The sequence below is a fragment of the Eublepharis macularius genome, chromosome 8, assembly GCF_028583425.1.
Source record: "Eublepharis macularius isolate TG4126 chromosome 8, MPM_Emac_v1.0, whole genome shotgun sequence".
Lineage (NCBI taxonomy): Eukaryota > Metazoa > Chordata > Lepidosauria > Squamata > Eublepharidae > Eublepharis > Eublepharis macularius.
In genome coordinates, this window is record NC_072797.1 from 14,200,000 (window position 1) to 14,215,913 (window position 15,914).

General features: G+C 44.5%; 1 protein-coding gene across 2 annotated transcripts in view; it reads right to left on the reverse strand.

The window, feature by feature from the left end:
* The window catches only part of MYO5B (myosin VB), a 374,307-nt gene that overhangs the window by 135,728 nt on the left and 222,665 nt on the right, over window positions 1-15,914 (reverse strand). For both annotated transcript variants that reach the window (XM_054986803.1, XM_054986802.1), the window contains exons 11-13: window positions 10,827-10,908; window positions 9,177-9,317; window positions 2,817-2,939 (exon numbers count right to left, since the gene is read on the reverse strand). In XM_054986803.1, the coding sequence (XP_054842778.1) occupies window positions 2,817-2,939; window positions 9,177-9,317; window positions 10,827-10,908 (346 nt within the window). The remainder of the gene's footprint in view (window positions 1-2,816; window positions 2,940-9,176; window positions 9,318-10,826; window positions 10,909-15,914) is intronic.

Here is a 15,914-nt window from a genome sequence, read left to right on the forward strand (position 1 = left end):
TATCAAGAGCAGAACTGTGGATCTTGGGCTTTTATTTTGAATGAAACATTATTTTTAATATCCACTCCTTCCCAGGGGATTTCTTAAAATAGCCCCAAAGACTCAGAATCAAGCTACGTGCCATTTCAAACAGGTTTGCTCCAGTCATGTAAAACTCGGGGAGGGGGTCCAATATTTAAAGGGAAAACTTTCAAGCATGTTGTTGTTCATTGCTTGTAATGGCTCCCAGAATTGTATTCCGCCAGCCCAGCTCTCTTCTGGAATCACAGCTGACAAACATACACCCGGGCAGGTGTATCCTAGGAAGGTATCCATTGAGAGGATCCCAGGAAGAGATTCATCAGGACGATCCATTGGGAGAGCCTTTAAGCTGCAGTACATGCGAACTCCCTTTCCCCTGAAGCCCAAGTCCTCATCTCACTGCACACGTTATGCATGACTGGGGCAGGTTTAAAGAAACTGATCTGCAGCCATCCTACACAGTTTTGAGCCTCAGCCACGTAATGTAAGACTTAAAAAGCCACACAGACCACTTGGCCAGCAGAGAACAACAACAACAACAACAATAACACCACCAATAACATTTGATTCATGTACTGCCCTTTAGGACAACTTAACACCCACTCAAAGCGGTTTACAAAATGCGTTATTATTATCCGCATGACAATCACCCTGTGAGGCGGGTAGGGCTGAGAGAGCTTTGAGAAGCTGTGACTGACCCGAGGTCACCCAGCTGGCTTCAAGCAGAGGAGTGGGGAATCAAACCCGGCTCTCCGCATTACAGTCCTGCCGTTCTTAGCCAGTACACCAGAATGAAGTTTGTGGACATCTCTACCAGCTGAATGGGATCTTTGATGGGCTTCTGTCCCCTCCTTCATTCCAACTGCTTGCATGCAGTGTAGCCCCAGGCATAATTTGAAGGGTGAAACCCCAAGGTCTCTTGCTTTGTAGCAAGCCAGGCCAGTGAATCCATGAGCAAGCCCAGGACATAAGAAGCATTGTCAAGTCTTTTCTGTTTGCTTAAATTGTACAGTTATTGTAAGCTGCCTTAAGCCATGTGGAAAGGTGGGCTATAATTTTTTTAACAAATAAATATTTCGTATGCTCCTTGGAGTCCCTGGTGTGGGAGAAAGGCAGAATTAAGAATGCACAAATAAGTAATGATTCAAAGAGCAATATTCATTTGCAACGAAGAGTTTTTATTCCAATGAAAGGAACTGCAGGTGCTGTTATAATCCTTGCCTGACGCCACCCCCAAAATGATTGTGCTGTTACAGATACAGGCTTGGATTTGCTTCACAGGCCTTCCCTCCTGCATGCCTGCACTCGGGCTTCTGAGCTCATCCATCAAGCCATTTAATTGAGCATGGCTTGGTAATGCGCTGGGCCATGGCTGCAGTTCCATTCTTCTAACTGCGGTGCTGGTTCTTGGCTGGCTGGACTTGTAACCATGAGAGGCCTCAGAGCCAAGCTACAAGTGACGCCTGACACAGGTTGGACACTTGTCAGCTTCCCTCAAGTTTTGATGGGAAATGTAGGCATCCTGGTCTTACAGCTTGGCTCTCCGGCTGCTGTCCAGTGGACTTTTCAACTGTCGCTTGTCCAACATTCCGCCAAGCTGCCTACATTTCCCATCAAAACTTGAGGGAAGCTGACAAGTGTCCAACCTGTGTCATTCGTCACTTGTAGTTTGGCTCTCAAAAGCAGGTTTGGTGGAAAGTCACCTGCCCAAAGCCACCGAGTCAGCTTCTAGGCTGAGGGCCAAACTAGACGTGAGGGCATCCTCATGGCCACCAGGGGAACGCCACTGTCGTTTCAAAGTGATTTGAAAATGCCACGAGAGCCTGATCCTTATTGGGCCTGCAGTGTGTTGAGCTGAGGCGCTCTTGTTCTCCCTCATACCTAATCCAGTGTAGAAATGGCCCCACCTTTTGGCACAGCTGTTTCAGTACTTGAAAAGACACAGGCAAGGGGAACGAAAGTGCTGTGGGCCTCATCAGAATCAAGCTATTTTGGCATTTTTAAAAACACTTTAAAATGGGGGGGGGGATGTCCTCATAGAGAGCACAAGGGGAGCCAGTTTGGTGTAGTGGTTAAGAGCAGCAGGACTCTAATCTGGAGAACCAGGTTTGATTCCCCACTCCTCCGCTTGAAGCCAGCTGGATGACCTTGGGTCAGTCGCAGCTCTCTGCAGCTCTCTCAGCCCCACCCACCTCACAGGTGAATAATAATAACAACACACTTTGTAAACCACTCTGAGCGGGCGTTAAGTTGCTCTGAAGGGAGGTATATAAATTGAATGTTATTATGATGTTGTTATTATTATCTAGTTTGGCCCTGAAAGAGGTGTAGAATCCACACTTCTTTCCTTTGGCCCTGTGCCTGACAGCGGTCTGTCCACTGATGGATTTTCCCTGTGTCACTTCAAATAAAGGCGTCACCTGCTTTAATTTCTGCACATCAGAATGCAGCGGAAAGCACAGCAGAAGGGCCAGAAAAACAACAACAACAACAACAACAACAACAACAACCCTCTTTCCTGGTCCCAGGAGAAGACACTGGCTGTCACCACAACGGGATGGGAGAAAAATGGAATGGAGACGACCTCCCGCCTCGCCATCCCTCCTGAAACGGACTTTTACAGGAGTTTTCTACATCAAGTTTTAAATTATCTTGGGCTTTCTTATAAAGAACGTTGGTTAAATACTCAACGCCTGATGAGTACTCAATGACGCACATTCACACAGAGCCAGGTTGGAGGAATCATTAATCAAATGGCACGTCTTGCTGGTTACTTGGCACCCTCTCCCATTTACCTTATCTGCAAAATGCACAACAATGAAGGAGGTGTTTGACATGCGGGGCTTCTGGAAGTGCTGGCTGCCGCCATGTCGATCGTACAGTTTCTGTGCCCAGTTCTCATCTGTTCCCTTTGGGACCTTTTAAAAAGGGGGAAGAGGAAGGAGAAGCGGTTATAACAGACAGACAGGTTTAGGTGGATAGCTGTGTTGGTCTGCAGTAGAACAGCAGGATTTGAGTCCAGCGGCATCTTAGAGACCTACAAGATTTTCAGAGCGTAAGGGAGCTCTGACTCTTGAAAGATTACACCCTGAAAATCTTGTTGGCCTCTAAGGTGGTACTGGACTCAAATCTAACAGACAGACACAGAGCGGAACCACAAGTGACAAAAGGCACAGGTTGGACCCTTGTCAGCTTTCCTCGAGTTTTGATGGGAAATGTAGGCATCCTAGTCTTGCACCTTGGCTCTCCAACTGCCGTCCAATGGACTTTTCAACTGTCACTTGTCCAACATTCCGCCAAGCTGCCTACGTTTCCCATCAAAACTTGAGGGAAGCAGACAAGTGTCCAACCTGTGCCTTTTGTCACTTGTGGTTCTGCTCACAGATTCATGGAAGTAGGAGAAATCCTTGCCAGACTGACTAAAATTGAAGCGGTGAAAGCGGTTCTGGGTGAGGATTTGCAGTGCTGGTTTGTTATGCAGCAAAGAGTGAAACTTGGATCTAACAATCTCTTCTCTCCAATGCACCCAGGTCCAACGCATATCCCAGCAGTTGTGATGAATACATACATGAATCAACCCTTTCCCACTGATCCCTGCTTCCATGGATTTCAAAGGAGGAAAACAGCTGTTTGTATACAAGTACACCCTTTTCAACTTGCACAGTTCATATGAAGATTGTACTTGGACATTCTCATCAGAGTAGGTACAAGATGTACCCACTCTGATTCACAACAATCCACATAGCCCAGACTGGTTGCCACTAACTGGAAGCGACTTTCAGCCCTTTGCAGGTATATTTATTAAAACAATCCAAATAGAGCCCCCCAGGAAGCGGACATCAAAGTATTAAAAATGCTTAAAACACCATTTAAAATGTATATATAAATATTTCACAAACATTTAACAAAACATATAGACATACAAACACAGACGCACACAACCAAGGAGGAAGGCCAATAAGAGTTTACTGAGGGTAAGCCAAACAAACAAACAAAAGTCTTCAACCGAAGATGGAAGACCATGATGGAGACAAAACAAAGCTCCCTAAACAATGACAGAGGGAGACAGACAAATCTCCCTGGGGAGGGAGTTCCAAAATTTTGGTGCCACAACCAAGAAGGCCCTTTCTCGGGCTGCCACCCATCTAGTCTCAGATGGGGAGGGAACCCGAAGCAGGGCCTCCAATGATGACTGGAGTGGATGGGGAGATCATTTGGGAGAAGGTGGTCCTTATTTGAGCAGAGCCTACAAACAGAGGGGGGGGAGGGGCTGTGCTTATCTTCTTCATTTACAGATTGGTTGGATGCCTGTATGTTGGAATACTGATGTCTACCTTCCTTCACCCTGGCCAGTTTTGATGAGAAAAGATTGCACAAGTTAGGCCTGTACATGCAGAGTCATGTTCCAGCGCTGATGACAAAATGCACCAACATCAGGTACGCTCATAGGCAGGTGCTGGTGGCAACTGGTCCCCCTCCTCCATTGTGTGAAGGCTGTCCACAGCCAGAGCCATAACCGAATAGGGCTTCCATACAGTCTCAGCTGGATGGGGTTCCCAATCACCATGCAGGAAAGGAAACCTGGGACCTCCGCAAAATATGCTGCCTACCGGTCCGGTGTGGCTCCCCATCAAAATGGAAATACATGAATATCTCTGATGGAATCCTGGGACGGTTTTATTGGTTGCCGATAAATCTTGGGCCCTTTTTAGTTTTATCTTTTAAAAACATTTTATCTCACTATGTTTTATGGTGGTTTTTTTTACACAGCAAGGTCACCTTTGCATAAGAAAACAGAAAATAAATATTTATGCAGAAATTTATTCAAGTTGAACTTTTAAAAAATCTACCCATATAAGCTAACTCAGCCTTTGCAGGGGGAAAAAAAGCAATAACTTTTTCCAAGTTGAACTAAAAATATATATTAATTACCTTAAAAAGATGTGCATATCGTGAAAATACATCTTTCAGCAGTTACTTGACAGCATCTCCCTATGAAAACTTTCTTAATTTCATAATCACCCACAGCACGACAGTTAAAAGCGGCTTTCCCCCCATTTAATTATTCAAAATAAAGCAGATTCAAAAGGCTTTTCCATGCAGTTTCTCGTATGTCACTAAGACAGGTTTACCTGGGGTTACTCAGTCACTCAGGTATCCTTACAATGCAAAGATCAGACCCAAGTCTTTTAAACGAATATATTACAATGCTTAACAATACGGTTCAACAACCTTTGCTCAAATGAAGCCTGTTCTTTTCCAGGATCCATTGCCAATACCTCCATCAACAAGACACCCCACGTTTTATCAGCAGAGGACAGCTGCATTCCCTTTAATATCAAAAGGGCAGGACTGGAGTCAACGCTTGCTTGTTGCAGGTATTTTATCCTTAAATCACAAAAAGTGGTATTTCTGCTTGGAACAACAAGGTGGGAAATAGGACTTTGATTTTTCATATAGTAGGGAATTTATACTAAGGCTAAAACAATACTAAAAATTTTTTTTAAAATTTCCTGAGTCAGAGTAGAATTACCCAACTTTGTTTTCAGCAATTCAGGGCACTGTGGAGTTGCGCCAGCTCTTCTACCCCACCCTCCCCACAGTCTTAAATTAAGAGGAGATACCAATATTACCAGATTCTCCCAAATGGAACCCCGTAACCTCTCCTTCCAAGAAAGCAGCTGAACTGAATTTTATTTTTCATGTTGCTAGTTGTGGAAATGAAAAAAGGGAATCCTGCACGTCTTCTAAAACCATATTCCAAAGCCATTGAGCATTTCAGCTCTGTCTCTTTCGAAAGGAGTAGGCAATGTAGCTTTGACATAACATATGTGTATTATTGTATTTAGAGGCTCATAAAGAATCACAGGATGGGCAACAGACGAGGGGAATAGATGAATGGGGAATTTTCCCTGCCTTGGCCCAAATAGCTTCTCCAGGATGTTTGTGAACTGCGTTGGATTCAGCAGAAATGTCCACTAACTACATGGTGTGTGTTTGCGACTGTAAACCTCCCACTCCCCCCATAATGCTTCTGGGGGTCCCGGAGCAGCATTGCAGGAAACATTCGAGGAAAGCCGAAAAAAGGCCAAGTGAACTGTTGGGAATTTCTCCCATCAGCAGAGATTTTCTGCAGGATCTAATCCAGGGGTTCCCAATCTTTGCGGCCTGCGGGCACATTTGGAATTCTGACACCGTGCAGTGGCTGCAGCCACAAAACGGCTGCTGCAGCTTACCTTCAGTCACACAGTGATCGTTGTGCTGTGGGAGCGGCTTTTGCCAAAGCAATGTTTTCAAAGATCTGCACAGCCGATCAAATCTGCACTGGCCAATCAGAAGCCATGCTTGGAAAAAGCCCCCACCTGGAGCCAACCACTTCGCAGGCACCAGGAAAGGTGTCGGCAGGCTCAAGGGTGCCACTGGTCACTACATTAGGGATCCCCAATCAAATCCGTTGTTAGTGATTTGAGCACACCAATCTACCCATTATACTTTCCTTCCTCTCCCTCCTCACCCCATAACAGATTCTCAACTGCCTGTGAGATCTCATGCCTCCTGGGAGGCAAGAAAACTTGACCAAACCAGAGGTAAAACGGTGCCCCATTTATCCTGGTTGTTTTCACACATCTTACCGGCCGCAGGATATAGTGCAAAGCTCCCAGAACGACAGGGTCTTCCTGGTGCGATTTCACACGAGAACCGGAAATCGTGCCAGGAAGATGCTGTTGTTCCAGGAGCTTTGCACGATGTTCCACGGCCGGTAAGATGTGTGAAAACGGGCCTCTGTCTGCCAGAGGGCAACAACTTCAAGAATAAAAGCAGAAGCAACGTGTAGCAAAAACGCAAAATGGACTGGGAGCTGAGTTCCCTACGGACCACCTTCTCCTGTTTATTTACTTGTTTACTTAGTTTATAGTCCACCTTTCCTGCTGAACTCAAGATGGATTACAAAAGACTTAAAAAAATACATCCAAAAAGACAGCAAAGACCACCAATAAACAACAGAGGAAGATTCTGATTACAGAACTGAAAAAACAATGTAAACGAACAACAAAAAAACCCTGTTAAAGGCAATAAAAATGGTTAAATGGCATGCTGCAGAAAGTGGGTTACAAAAGCAGAAGACAAGGAAGTAAAAGGAAGGGGATGCATACAATAAACACGGCAACAGATGATAATTTTATTCAGGGCTCATTTCGAGGGGGAACGTGCAGGAACGCCGTTCTGGCAGTTCCCCAAAGAGGTCACATGTCAGGTGGCCCCGCCCACCTGACTCTTGGCCATTTTGGGCCAGTTTCAGTCTGGATTGGGGCCAAATCTGCCCGGATCGGGCCTCTGATAGGTGGTGGATCACTCTCCCACTCAGCAGCGGCCCGATCCTGACCATTTTGGGCCCCTTTTCGGCCATTTCAGCCCCTTTTTGCCATTTTGGGCTTAATTTCGGCCCTGAATGGCCAGGATTGGGTCCAAAACAACCAGGATAGGTGATGTCAGGGGGTGTGGCATATGCAAATCAGCTATGCTAATGACACACTTCCAGTGATGGCAAGGGGCGTGGCATATGCCAATAAGTTATGCTAATGAGTTCCTCCAGCTCTTTTTCTACAAAATGACCCCTGATCTTATTCCCTTATAAAAGAGTCCTCTAGAGCGTTTAATTATATTGTAGGTCTAATCCCTTTATAAAAACCATTAAGATCTGCCCAAGCATGCTAACATTCATCCAAGCATACCATACATTCTTCTCAGCTGTTTCTCTTAGCAGTCCTTTCAATTCATGGGGGTGTTAGCCCATTCCAGAACATTTTCTACACTCATTTCAACACTCTGGAGATGGGACCCACCACTGGAGAAACAGACTGATACAGGAAGTACAGTTAAACGGCTTTCTTTAAAGAAAGTTTGAGGATCTGTGAAGGCTTCGATCAAGCTGTTGAGGTTATTTACTATATGCGATTTTCTGGCATTCTCTCATTTTATATTGCATTTTGTATACTACTTTGAGCCTCCTCTCAGAACAGCGGTTTATAAATATTTTTAATAGATAAACAAAGGCCAGCATCTGAGGCTGTGTTTGGTAAGCCCCCTTCTACGGAAGTGGGGTGAGTGCCCAAAGGACAGGGCCTCGTTGAGAAAACTCCTTGTCTGCAACATGCCCTCTGTGCGACTATTTGTGTACTGTTCCAGCAGCAAGCTGACTATATTAATCAATATGTACCAGACTAGAATGTGTGCCTATAGTTTTAAGAGAAGTGCATCATGGGAGTTGTAGTGCCTTACCCCACAGGTTCAGTTCCTGGGGCATTCAAAGCCCGCCAAAACTTGTTAAGGCCATTACCCCTTTTGTTCATTCACACCTCAGCAGGGAGTGGAGCAAGTCATCTCTCTTTTCTCACCACATTCATTGCGTCTACAAAGCTCCATCAAGTGCCTTTATGCATGAAAGATGCACTCTCTCCTTTCGTTATTTAAAAGAATTGTGAGTAGAGATTCCTTACGTGTATGAAGAAGTTAAATAAAACCATTTAAGTTTGTAACCTGTGCGTGTGCGTTGACACTTGACGACAAAGTGTTGAGATTCCCTCCTCGCGTCGGAATAATTTGCCTAGTTCCATTTTTACCAGTTTTATGTGGCAGGTTATAATGTTTTTTTATTCTCCCCAGGTTTTAAACAGTTGTATTTTATGCGTAACTGGTTTTGTTCCTTGTTTCAGTGCTGATGTTACTACTACTGAATGGATGTCATAGTTTTACTGTTTCAACTGCTGGCTTCATTGATGCTAAAATGATTTTTTAAATTATCGAGCTGAATTGTTTTTAAAGGTTTGTACCTGTTCTTATTTTTATTATCTTATGGGTCTTTCATTGATTTGCAATTGTTTTAAGGTTTTTCCATTTGCCACCAAGGGAACCTTTATGGTTAGGAAGCAGTATAGGAATTAATTCAACTGTAAGACAAGTTGTTGCACAGGGGAGATTTTTAAAAGTGCTTTGCCGCTATTCTGCTCAGTTACGCAGAGCAGTACGAAACAGTGATTTTTAAACTTTAAGTCTTATCACTTCATGGTCTTACCTCCCATCCCTGACCACACTCTGTGAGTTTCACCCGTGCAGCATAATCTAAAGAGCGAAACGGGAATGTCCGGATCACTTACCTTACATTCTTCGTCCAGCAAGTCAAAGATACCCAGCTTAGCTTCTATGAGGTCTATGCACGGCTGGTTGTCATAAAAGTCAATGAGGGTCCAAGGGATTTGCTCTTTCATGTATTCCTCTTGCTCCAATTTAAACACATGCTGCAAGAGAAAGAGATAGTAAAGATCTGTCTGTGTTTAGGAACTGGTAATTTAATGATAAACCAAAAACCTTCTCAGAGGCCTAGTAGACCAACAAGGCGTAGCCTCCACTGGCCCAGCTGCTCTAGATTAAATTTGTGTTTTATTCCCGTTGTCCTTTCTTGTTTTCTTATTATAGACTCAATAAGTACAGAAGAGCCTACTGGATTTTCTTTCGATTACAAACAAACTACTGGCCCCCAGGACAGGGCTTAAGAGCAAAGTTAAACTTCGTGTATCTGTGGCCAGGGCAGTACAAAGTGGTTCATGAGAGGAATGTGGCAGAACCAGGAGCATACTGGCTTTTTCGGATTCCATTGCTGGATACCTGACAGACCACAGTAGGACCAGAAAGATATCCGCAGGTTAGAAACACTAAGAGGCAAGCTACAAGTGACGCCTGACACAGGTTGGACACTTGTCAGCTTCCCTCAAGTTTTGATGGGAAATGTAGGTCTTGCAGCTGTAATGCAGAGCCAAGCTGTAAAACCAGGACACCTACATTTCCCATCAAAACTTGAGGGAAGCTGACAAGTGTCCAACCTGTGTCAGGTGTCACTTGTAGCTTGGCTCTAAGTGCTGTGTGTGATGCAGTGAACAGATGGCTACAGAGGTTTCCACAAGCGGTTAAGACGTTTCACAGATAGCTTCAAGTCCCTGTGGCAACAGTACTGCTTCCCAATGGTATGAACTATGCCTGACCCCTCTGCCCTCGGCTTGTTTCAGATGATGAAAACACAACGGGGGAGTACGGAGGCAGGAGCCTCTACTCCCCCTCTGCCAGTGTCCCAATTAGAGTCAGGCCTGTTTGTGCTTCTAACACACAAGTTACCACAGGGACTTGCGACTGCTGTACGGCTGGAGAACTAGTGGCAGTAGTAATGCTTAGTGTAGCTCTCAGGCTTCAGTCCTACACACTCTTTTTGAAAGAAACCTCCACTGAATACAATGGTGCACACTCTTTACCTTTAATATACGTAGGACTGCAGCTCTGCTATAAATATTTCTATGAGCGTTTCTGTGCCCTTTTAACATACTAACACACAGGGCTTTTTTTCTGGGAAAAGAGGTGGTGGAAATCAGGACTGCACAATGACGTCACTTTGGGTCAACTGGAACAAGGGGGGAGTTTTTTAAAGTTTAAATTGCCCTCGGCGAAAATGTTCACATGGCCGGTGGCCCTGCCCCCTGATCTGGAGATCAGGGGGCGGGGCCACTGGCCATGTGACCATTTTCAAGAGGTGCCGAAACTCCGTTCCACCGCATTCCAGCTGAAAAAAACCCCTGCTAACACATATTTTGTCATCTATGAAATAACATGCCTTTCAGTTCTCTGCTGCAAGTAAAGTATGCCATAAAAAAAAACAATTAACACCTTTCACAATGTATTTAAGGGGCCTCTTTCCATGCTTCATGGAAAAGCCAACCCTCCCTCCCCTCCCCCAGGAAAAATTTCCAAGCCCGTTTTACCAAGTTGAACTGCTGTTGAAGTTTCTCGTTGGCGTAGTTGATGCAGAACTGTTCAAAGCTATTGACTTCGAAGGTTTCAAATCTGCAAAGCAACAACATTATATCAAGGAATGCCCACACAGAACTGGTCTACCAGGTCTTTTTTTGGATCATCAACAAAGTTAAAAGAGGAGGCCTGTGGCGCCCTAAAGAGAAGACTAATATTTGATTCTAGCTCTAGCACTGGCCTCTGGGATTCATTGACTGGAGAACATCCGCAGTACGTTAAAGTTACCCAACTTCTCTGGTTCCACCCCACCAAAAGACCTCTTGCACCCTCAACATGACTCCACACATTCTCCCTTACTGCCACAAATCCAGTTATCAAAACACCAATGGCTACCACCCCAGCCCTCTGGAATGGCTCTGCCCTACCCAGTTTCATCTCAGTCAAACCAAAAATCACAGCATCGAATCTGACAGCATTTTGAATAATTCCTCCTTTTCTTTCAGAAAGACAAATGGTGTACCAGATATATTCTGAACGACCTATCCATTTATAGATGAATAATAATGTCTGTGGGTTTTGTTTGTTTGCTTCTTGCTAGAAAGGAGCAGGAAGAAATATGAGCCTCTTTCATTCAATTAATAAAGCTTCGGAGAAGATAAAAAAAAGCTCAGCGAGGCAAAATGCTTTTACTGAACCATAAAGATAGAGAGCTTAAAATATCTTTTCATTGCCATTTTAAGGGGTTACATTTGTAATCTTCCATGCTCTACAACCTTGTTATATTTAATACAGACTTGGTTGGTTGAAAAATGTTCCCCAATTTCTTTGATTTTATCAGATTAAGAGCTCCTCTGTTACCAAACGTAGCAGCTTAGCACACAGACTACGTGGACTGAAGGTTCACAATAATACTGTTTAACTTTCACAGCTCGCAAGAGTGTTTCTCCTCTGAAGGAAATCCAATCCACTTTTTTTGTGGCTGATCAAGGACATTTTTTCTTTGCAAGATAACAGAATACACCTGACTTCAAATCAGCCTATCAAAAATAGTAGCTTGGATTGAGGTTTTTTTTAATTGGATCTGTGAAGTTATGTTCTGTGGGATCTAAAGAGTGGAAATTTAACTGTTCCCTTGTCAACATAAAACCAAACACTAGAACATAAAAGACAAGTTGTTTCTCTAGAAGTGGGACCAAAGATTCCATTTTATGCTGATGTGATGCTCAGATTCCAGACTGAATCGTGCTTTGTAAGAATATTCAAGCTTAGCAATTTTCCTGTGTTTTAACATGAGCTGGTGCAGTGAGAAGTTTACGACTGTGATGGAAAGTTTCCAGTTCAAACCCCACCTTAGGCAAGCCACTATTGTTGCAGGCTTGGCTCCTCATTCTGGGATAATAATACTAGCTTACATTACAGGATTGTTGTAACAATTGTTATTGTACACAAAGTGCTCCAATAATCTAAAAGCACTTACAGATACGCCAAACCATTAGTGCTAGAAAAACAAGCCTTTCCCATTTTACTTTTACTTGAAGTCAGTTCTCTTAGAGCCAAACTACAAGTGACGCCTGACACAGGTTGGACACTTGTCAGCTTCTGTAAAGTTTGGATGGGAAATGTAGGCATCCTGGTCTTGCAGCTTGGCTCTCCGACTGCTGTCCAATGGACTTTTCAACTGTCACTTGTCTGACATTCCGCCAAGCTGCCTACATTTGACAAGTGACAGTTGAAAAGTCCATTGGGCAGCAGTCGGAGAGCCAAGCTGCAAGACCAGGACGCCTACATTTCCCATCAAAACTTGATGGAAGCTGACAAGTGTCCAACCTGTGTCAGGCGTCACTTGTAGATTGGCTCTTAATTAGTTATTTGCACTTCTGTGCCTTTGGATCAACCATCTGTGCAATCTATGGGACTCCAACCAAAGCGGGTTCACAAATATTTAATAAATAAATTTCAGCATGCACTCACCAACAAACCAATATATCCTCACCCTATCTGGAAGCAGGGTGAACCCAAAATGGATCTGCACCAAGTACAAACGCATCTCTTTCACTTCTATGAGCTGCTACAATCTTTAGATATGACCAGTTCCTTTTGCTGAGCAGGGCAAAACAGACAACAGCGTATCACAGATGCAAACTGGGGCCACTTCAGCGTGTCTAAGGATATTCTCCAAGTCAGGCTTGAAATTAGCTTGGTTTTCAGCACCCTATAATGTCCACAGTATGCATCTTATACCTCTTTCAAATTCTCTACATTCATGGCCCTTAAAACAGGCGCACAAAATACCACAGGGGCTCAAAAGTGCTTTGGTGTCAGTGAACAACAACAACATTCGACTTATATGCCACCCTTCAGGACAACTTAATGCCCACGCAGAGGTTTACAAAGTGCGTTATTATTATCCTTGTGACAATCATCCTGTGAAGTGGACATGACTGAGAGAGCTCTGGAAGGGCTGTGACTGACCCAAGGTCACCCAGCTGGCTTCAAGCGGAAGAGTGGGGAATCAAACCCAGCTCTCCAGATTAGAGTCCTGCCATTCATAACCACTACACAACAAAAATCCATTAAGGTTCAGGAGGCCTGATGGTTTTTGAGAGAGCTGCTGGTAGCATGATCGAGCTTTTGCTGCCCAGATAGACACAACCTTTCGGTCCATTATGGCCGCCTATCAAACAGGCTTTGCAGTTCTTTGGAAGCACTATGAACAATCAAAAGCCTTCTTGGCCAAACAAAACAGCGGGACAAAGAAACCAGCATATATACCACAAGAAACAACCCTTTTCACATCACCCTGAAGTCTCTTTTAAAAGCTCGATTGTACAGGACAGGTCATGTGGAAAACACTGGCGTGTTTGAGATGTCAGGCAGCAACTGTGGGAGTGTGGAAGATACAATGAAGGCCTACATATACGTGCCATAATACACGGTAATCTGAAAGGGGTGGTGGTGGTGAATGGCTTGAGACACTGAGCTGTGGAGAGGTTCTGTGAATAAACCAGTACACAAACTGGTGGTGGTCTGGAAGACGGAGGAAGTATGTTGTACAAGGCAGAGTAAGCATGAAGAAAAAATGGTCAGAGTCCTGAAATACGATTTATGAAATCCTCCCCTCCATGGACAAGATCAAAAAGGGTGAAAGAAGCTCATTCCCTAAGAACTTGCGGTTGTGGTTCAGAGTCCACTCATCTTGAGGATGAACGTAGATCCAGAGGAGTTAGCCGTGTTAGTCTGTAGTAGCAAAATTGAAAAGAGTCCAGTAGCACCTTTAAGACTAACCAAGTTTACTGTGGCATAAGCTTTCGAGAATCACAGTTCTCTTTGTCAGATGCATGGAGGGATGATGGTGTTATCCTGGCATCTGGCCAGATCTAAAGACTGATGATGAATGAATGAACTCCTCTACCCTGTTTAGTACTGAAAACAACAGTCTCTTCTCAAACACAAACACATTTGGAGTTTAATTTCTGCCTCATACTTCAAGACTCTTGATTCATTTGAAATGTGGTGCTGGAGGAGAGTTTTCCAGGTACTATGGATGGCCAAAAAGACAAATAAGGGGGTACTAGATCACATCAAGCCTGAATTCTCCCTAGAAGCTAAAATGACAAAACTAAGGCTATCGTACTTTGGTCACATCAAGAGAAGACAAGATTCTTTGGAAAAGCCAATAATGCTGGGAAAAGTGGAAGGCAGTAGGAAAAGAGGAAGACCTAAAACGAGGTGGCTTGACTCATTAGAAGAAGCCACGTCCTCCAGTTTGCAGAATCTGAGAAAATCTGTTAATGATAGGATGTTCTGGAGGTCTTTCGTTCATAGGGTCACCATAGGTCAGAGGCAACTTGACGGCACATAACACACATACAACGAGACAAACAAAAAATGGACAATTTTTTCAGGGAATATGACGTTTGACTCAGGATCCCTGAGGGGTCAGACACCAGTTACTTAATCATTACATCCCTGGGTCCCAGATCAATTGGGATACCAGCCATGTTTTTAAAAAATAACAGCACCCAAACGACTCAAGGTACCCACGTGGGATACATTACATGCTGCATTTTGTTTAAACGGGAATGCTGGTTCCTACATGAGTAGCAGGGCTTTTTTTCAGCAGGAACGCGGTGGGACGGAGTTCCGGAACCTCTTGAAAATGGTCACATGGCCGGTGGCTCCGCCCCCTGATCTCCAGACAGAGGGGAGTTTAGATTGCCCTCCGCGCTGTGCGGAGGGCAATCTCAACTCCCCTGTCTGGAGATCAGGGGGCGGGGCCACCGGCCATGTGACATTTTCTCTGAGGGCAACCCACTGAGTTCCACCACCTCTTTTCCCAGAAAAAATGCCCTGATGAGTAGCATCAGTGCAAACACTCCTGGGTGACAGACCTCTGGTACGTGAACGATGTGAGCATAGGTACCATTGATCCAGTTTAAGAACACCAAGCACTGGGAACCCTGAACAAATAGAGATTTGGAGGAAGCTTTTCTCTTCATGTGTTTGTCACTCTTTGACCCAGTCATGGGTCAAAGGTTCAGAGGTGGGAACTGCAGACAAGTCAGGCTTTCTGGTGGGACCCGCAGGGCAGAGCCCTCCCCTGACGGATTCAAATCCAGCTGTCCCCACCACTACAGCAGCCCCTAGACTAGACTCGCCGTTTACAAAACAGACTTTCTCCTTTTTGCTTAAAAACCGATGCTGTGCGTATGAACTCTTTAAGTAACTGTAACAGCCTGTGGGGCTACCCAGAAGGCTAGCTTGAAGGATGGATTCCTTTTCATGAAAAATGCAAAGCCACAGAGGTTTTAAATGCAGGAGAAAAAGAAGCAACATTTGCACAGACTATGTCTCTTCCATCCTACAAATGCAGCCGCCGCCCCCCCCCCCCCCCCGCTGAAACCCAGGTCTCACCTTAACGGCCCTTTCACTGATGCTTCTTCGAAAGAGAAGTTCAATCAATGCAATCACACTTGACTCGATTTAGGTATGCGTCCCTGCACCACATGGAATTTATACTCAAGTTTCACGACCAACAGGTTTTTTTTTTGAAGTTTTGCTTATGCTTGTGAATTTCAATGGCTTCCCTGTGCAGTCTG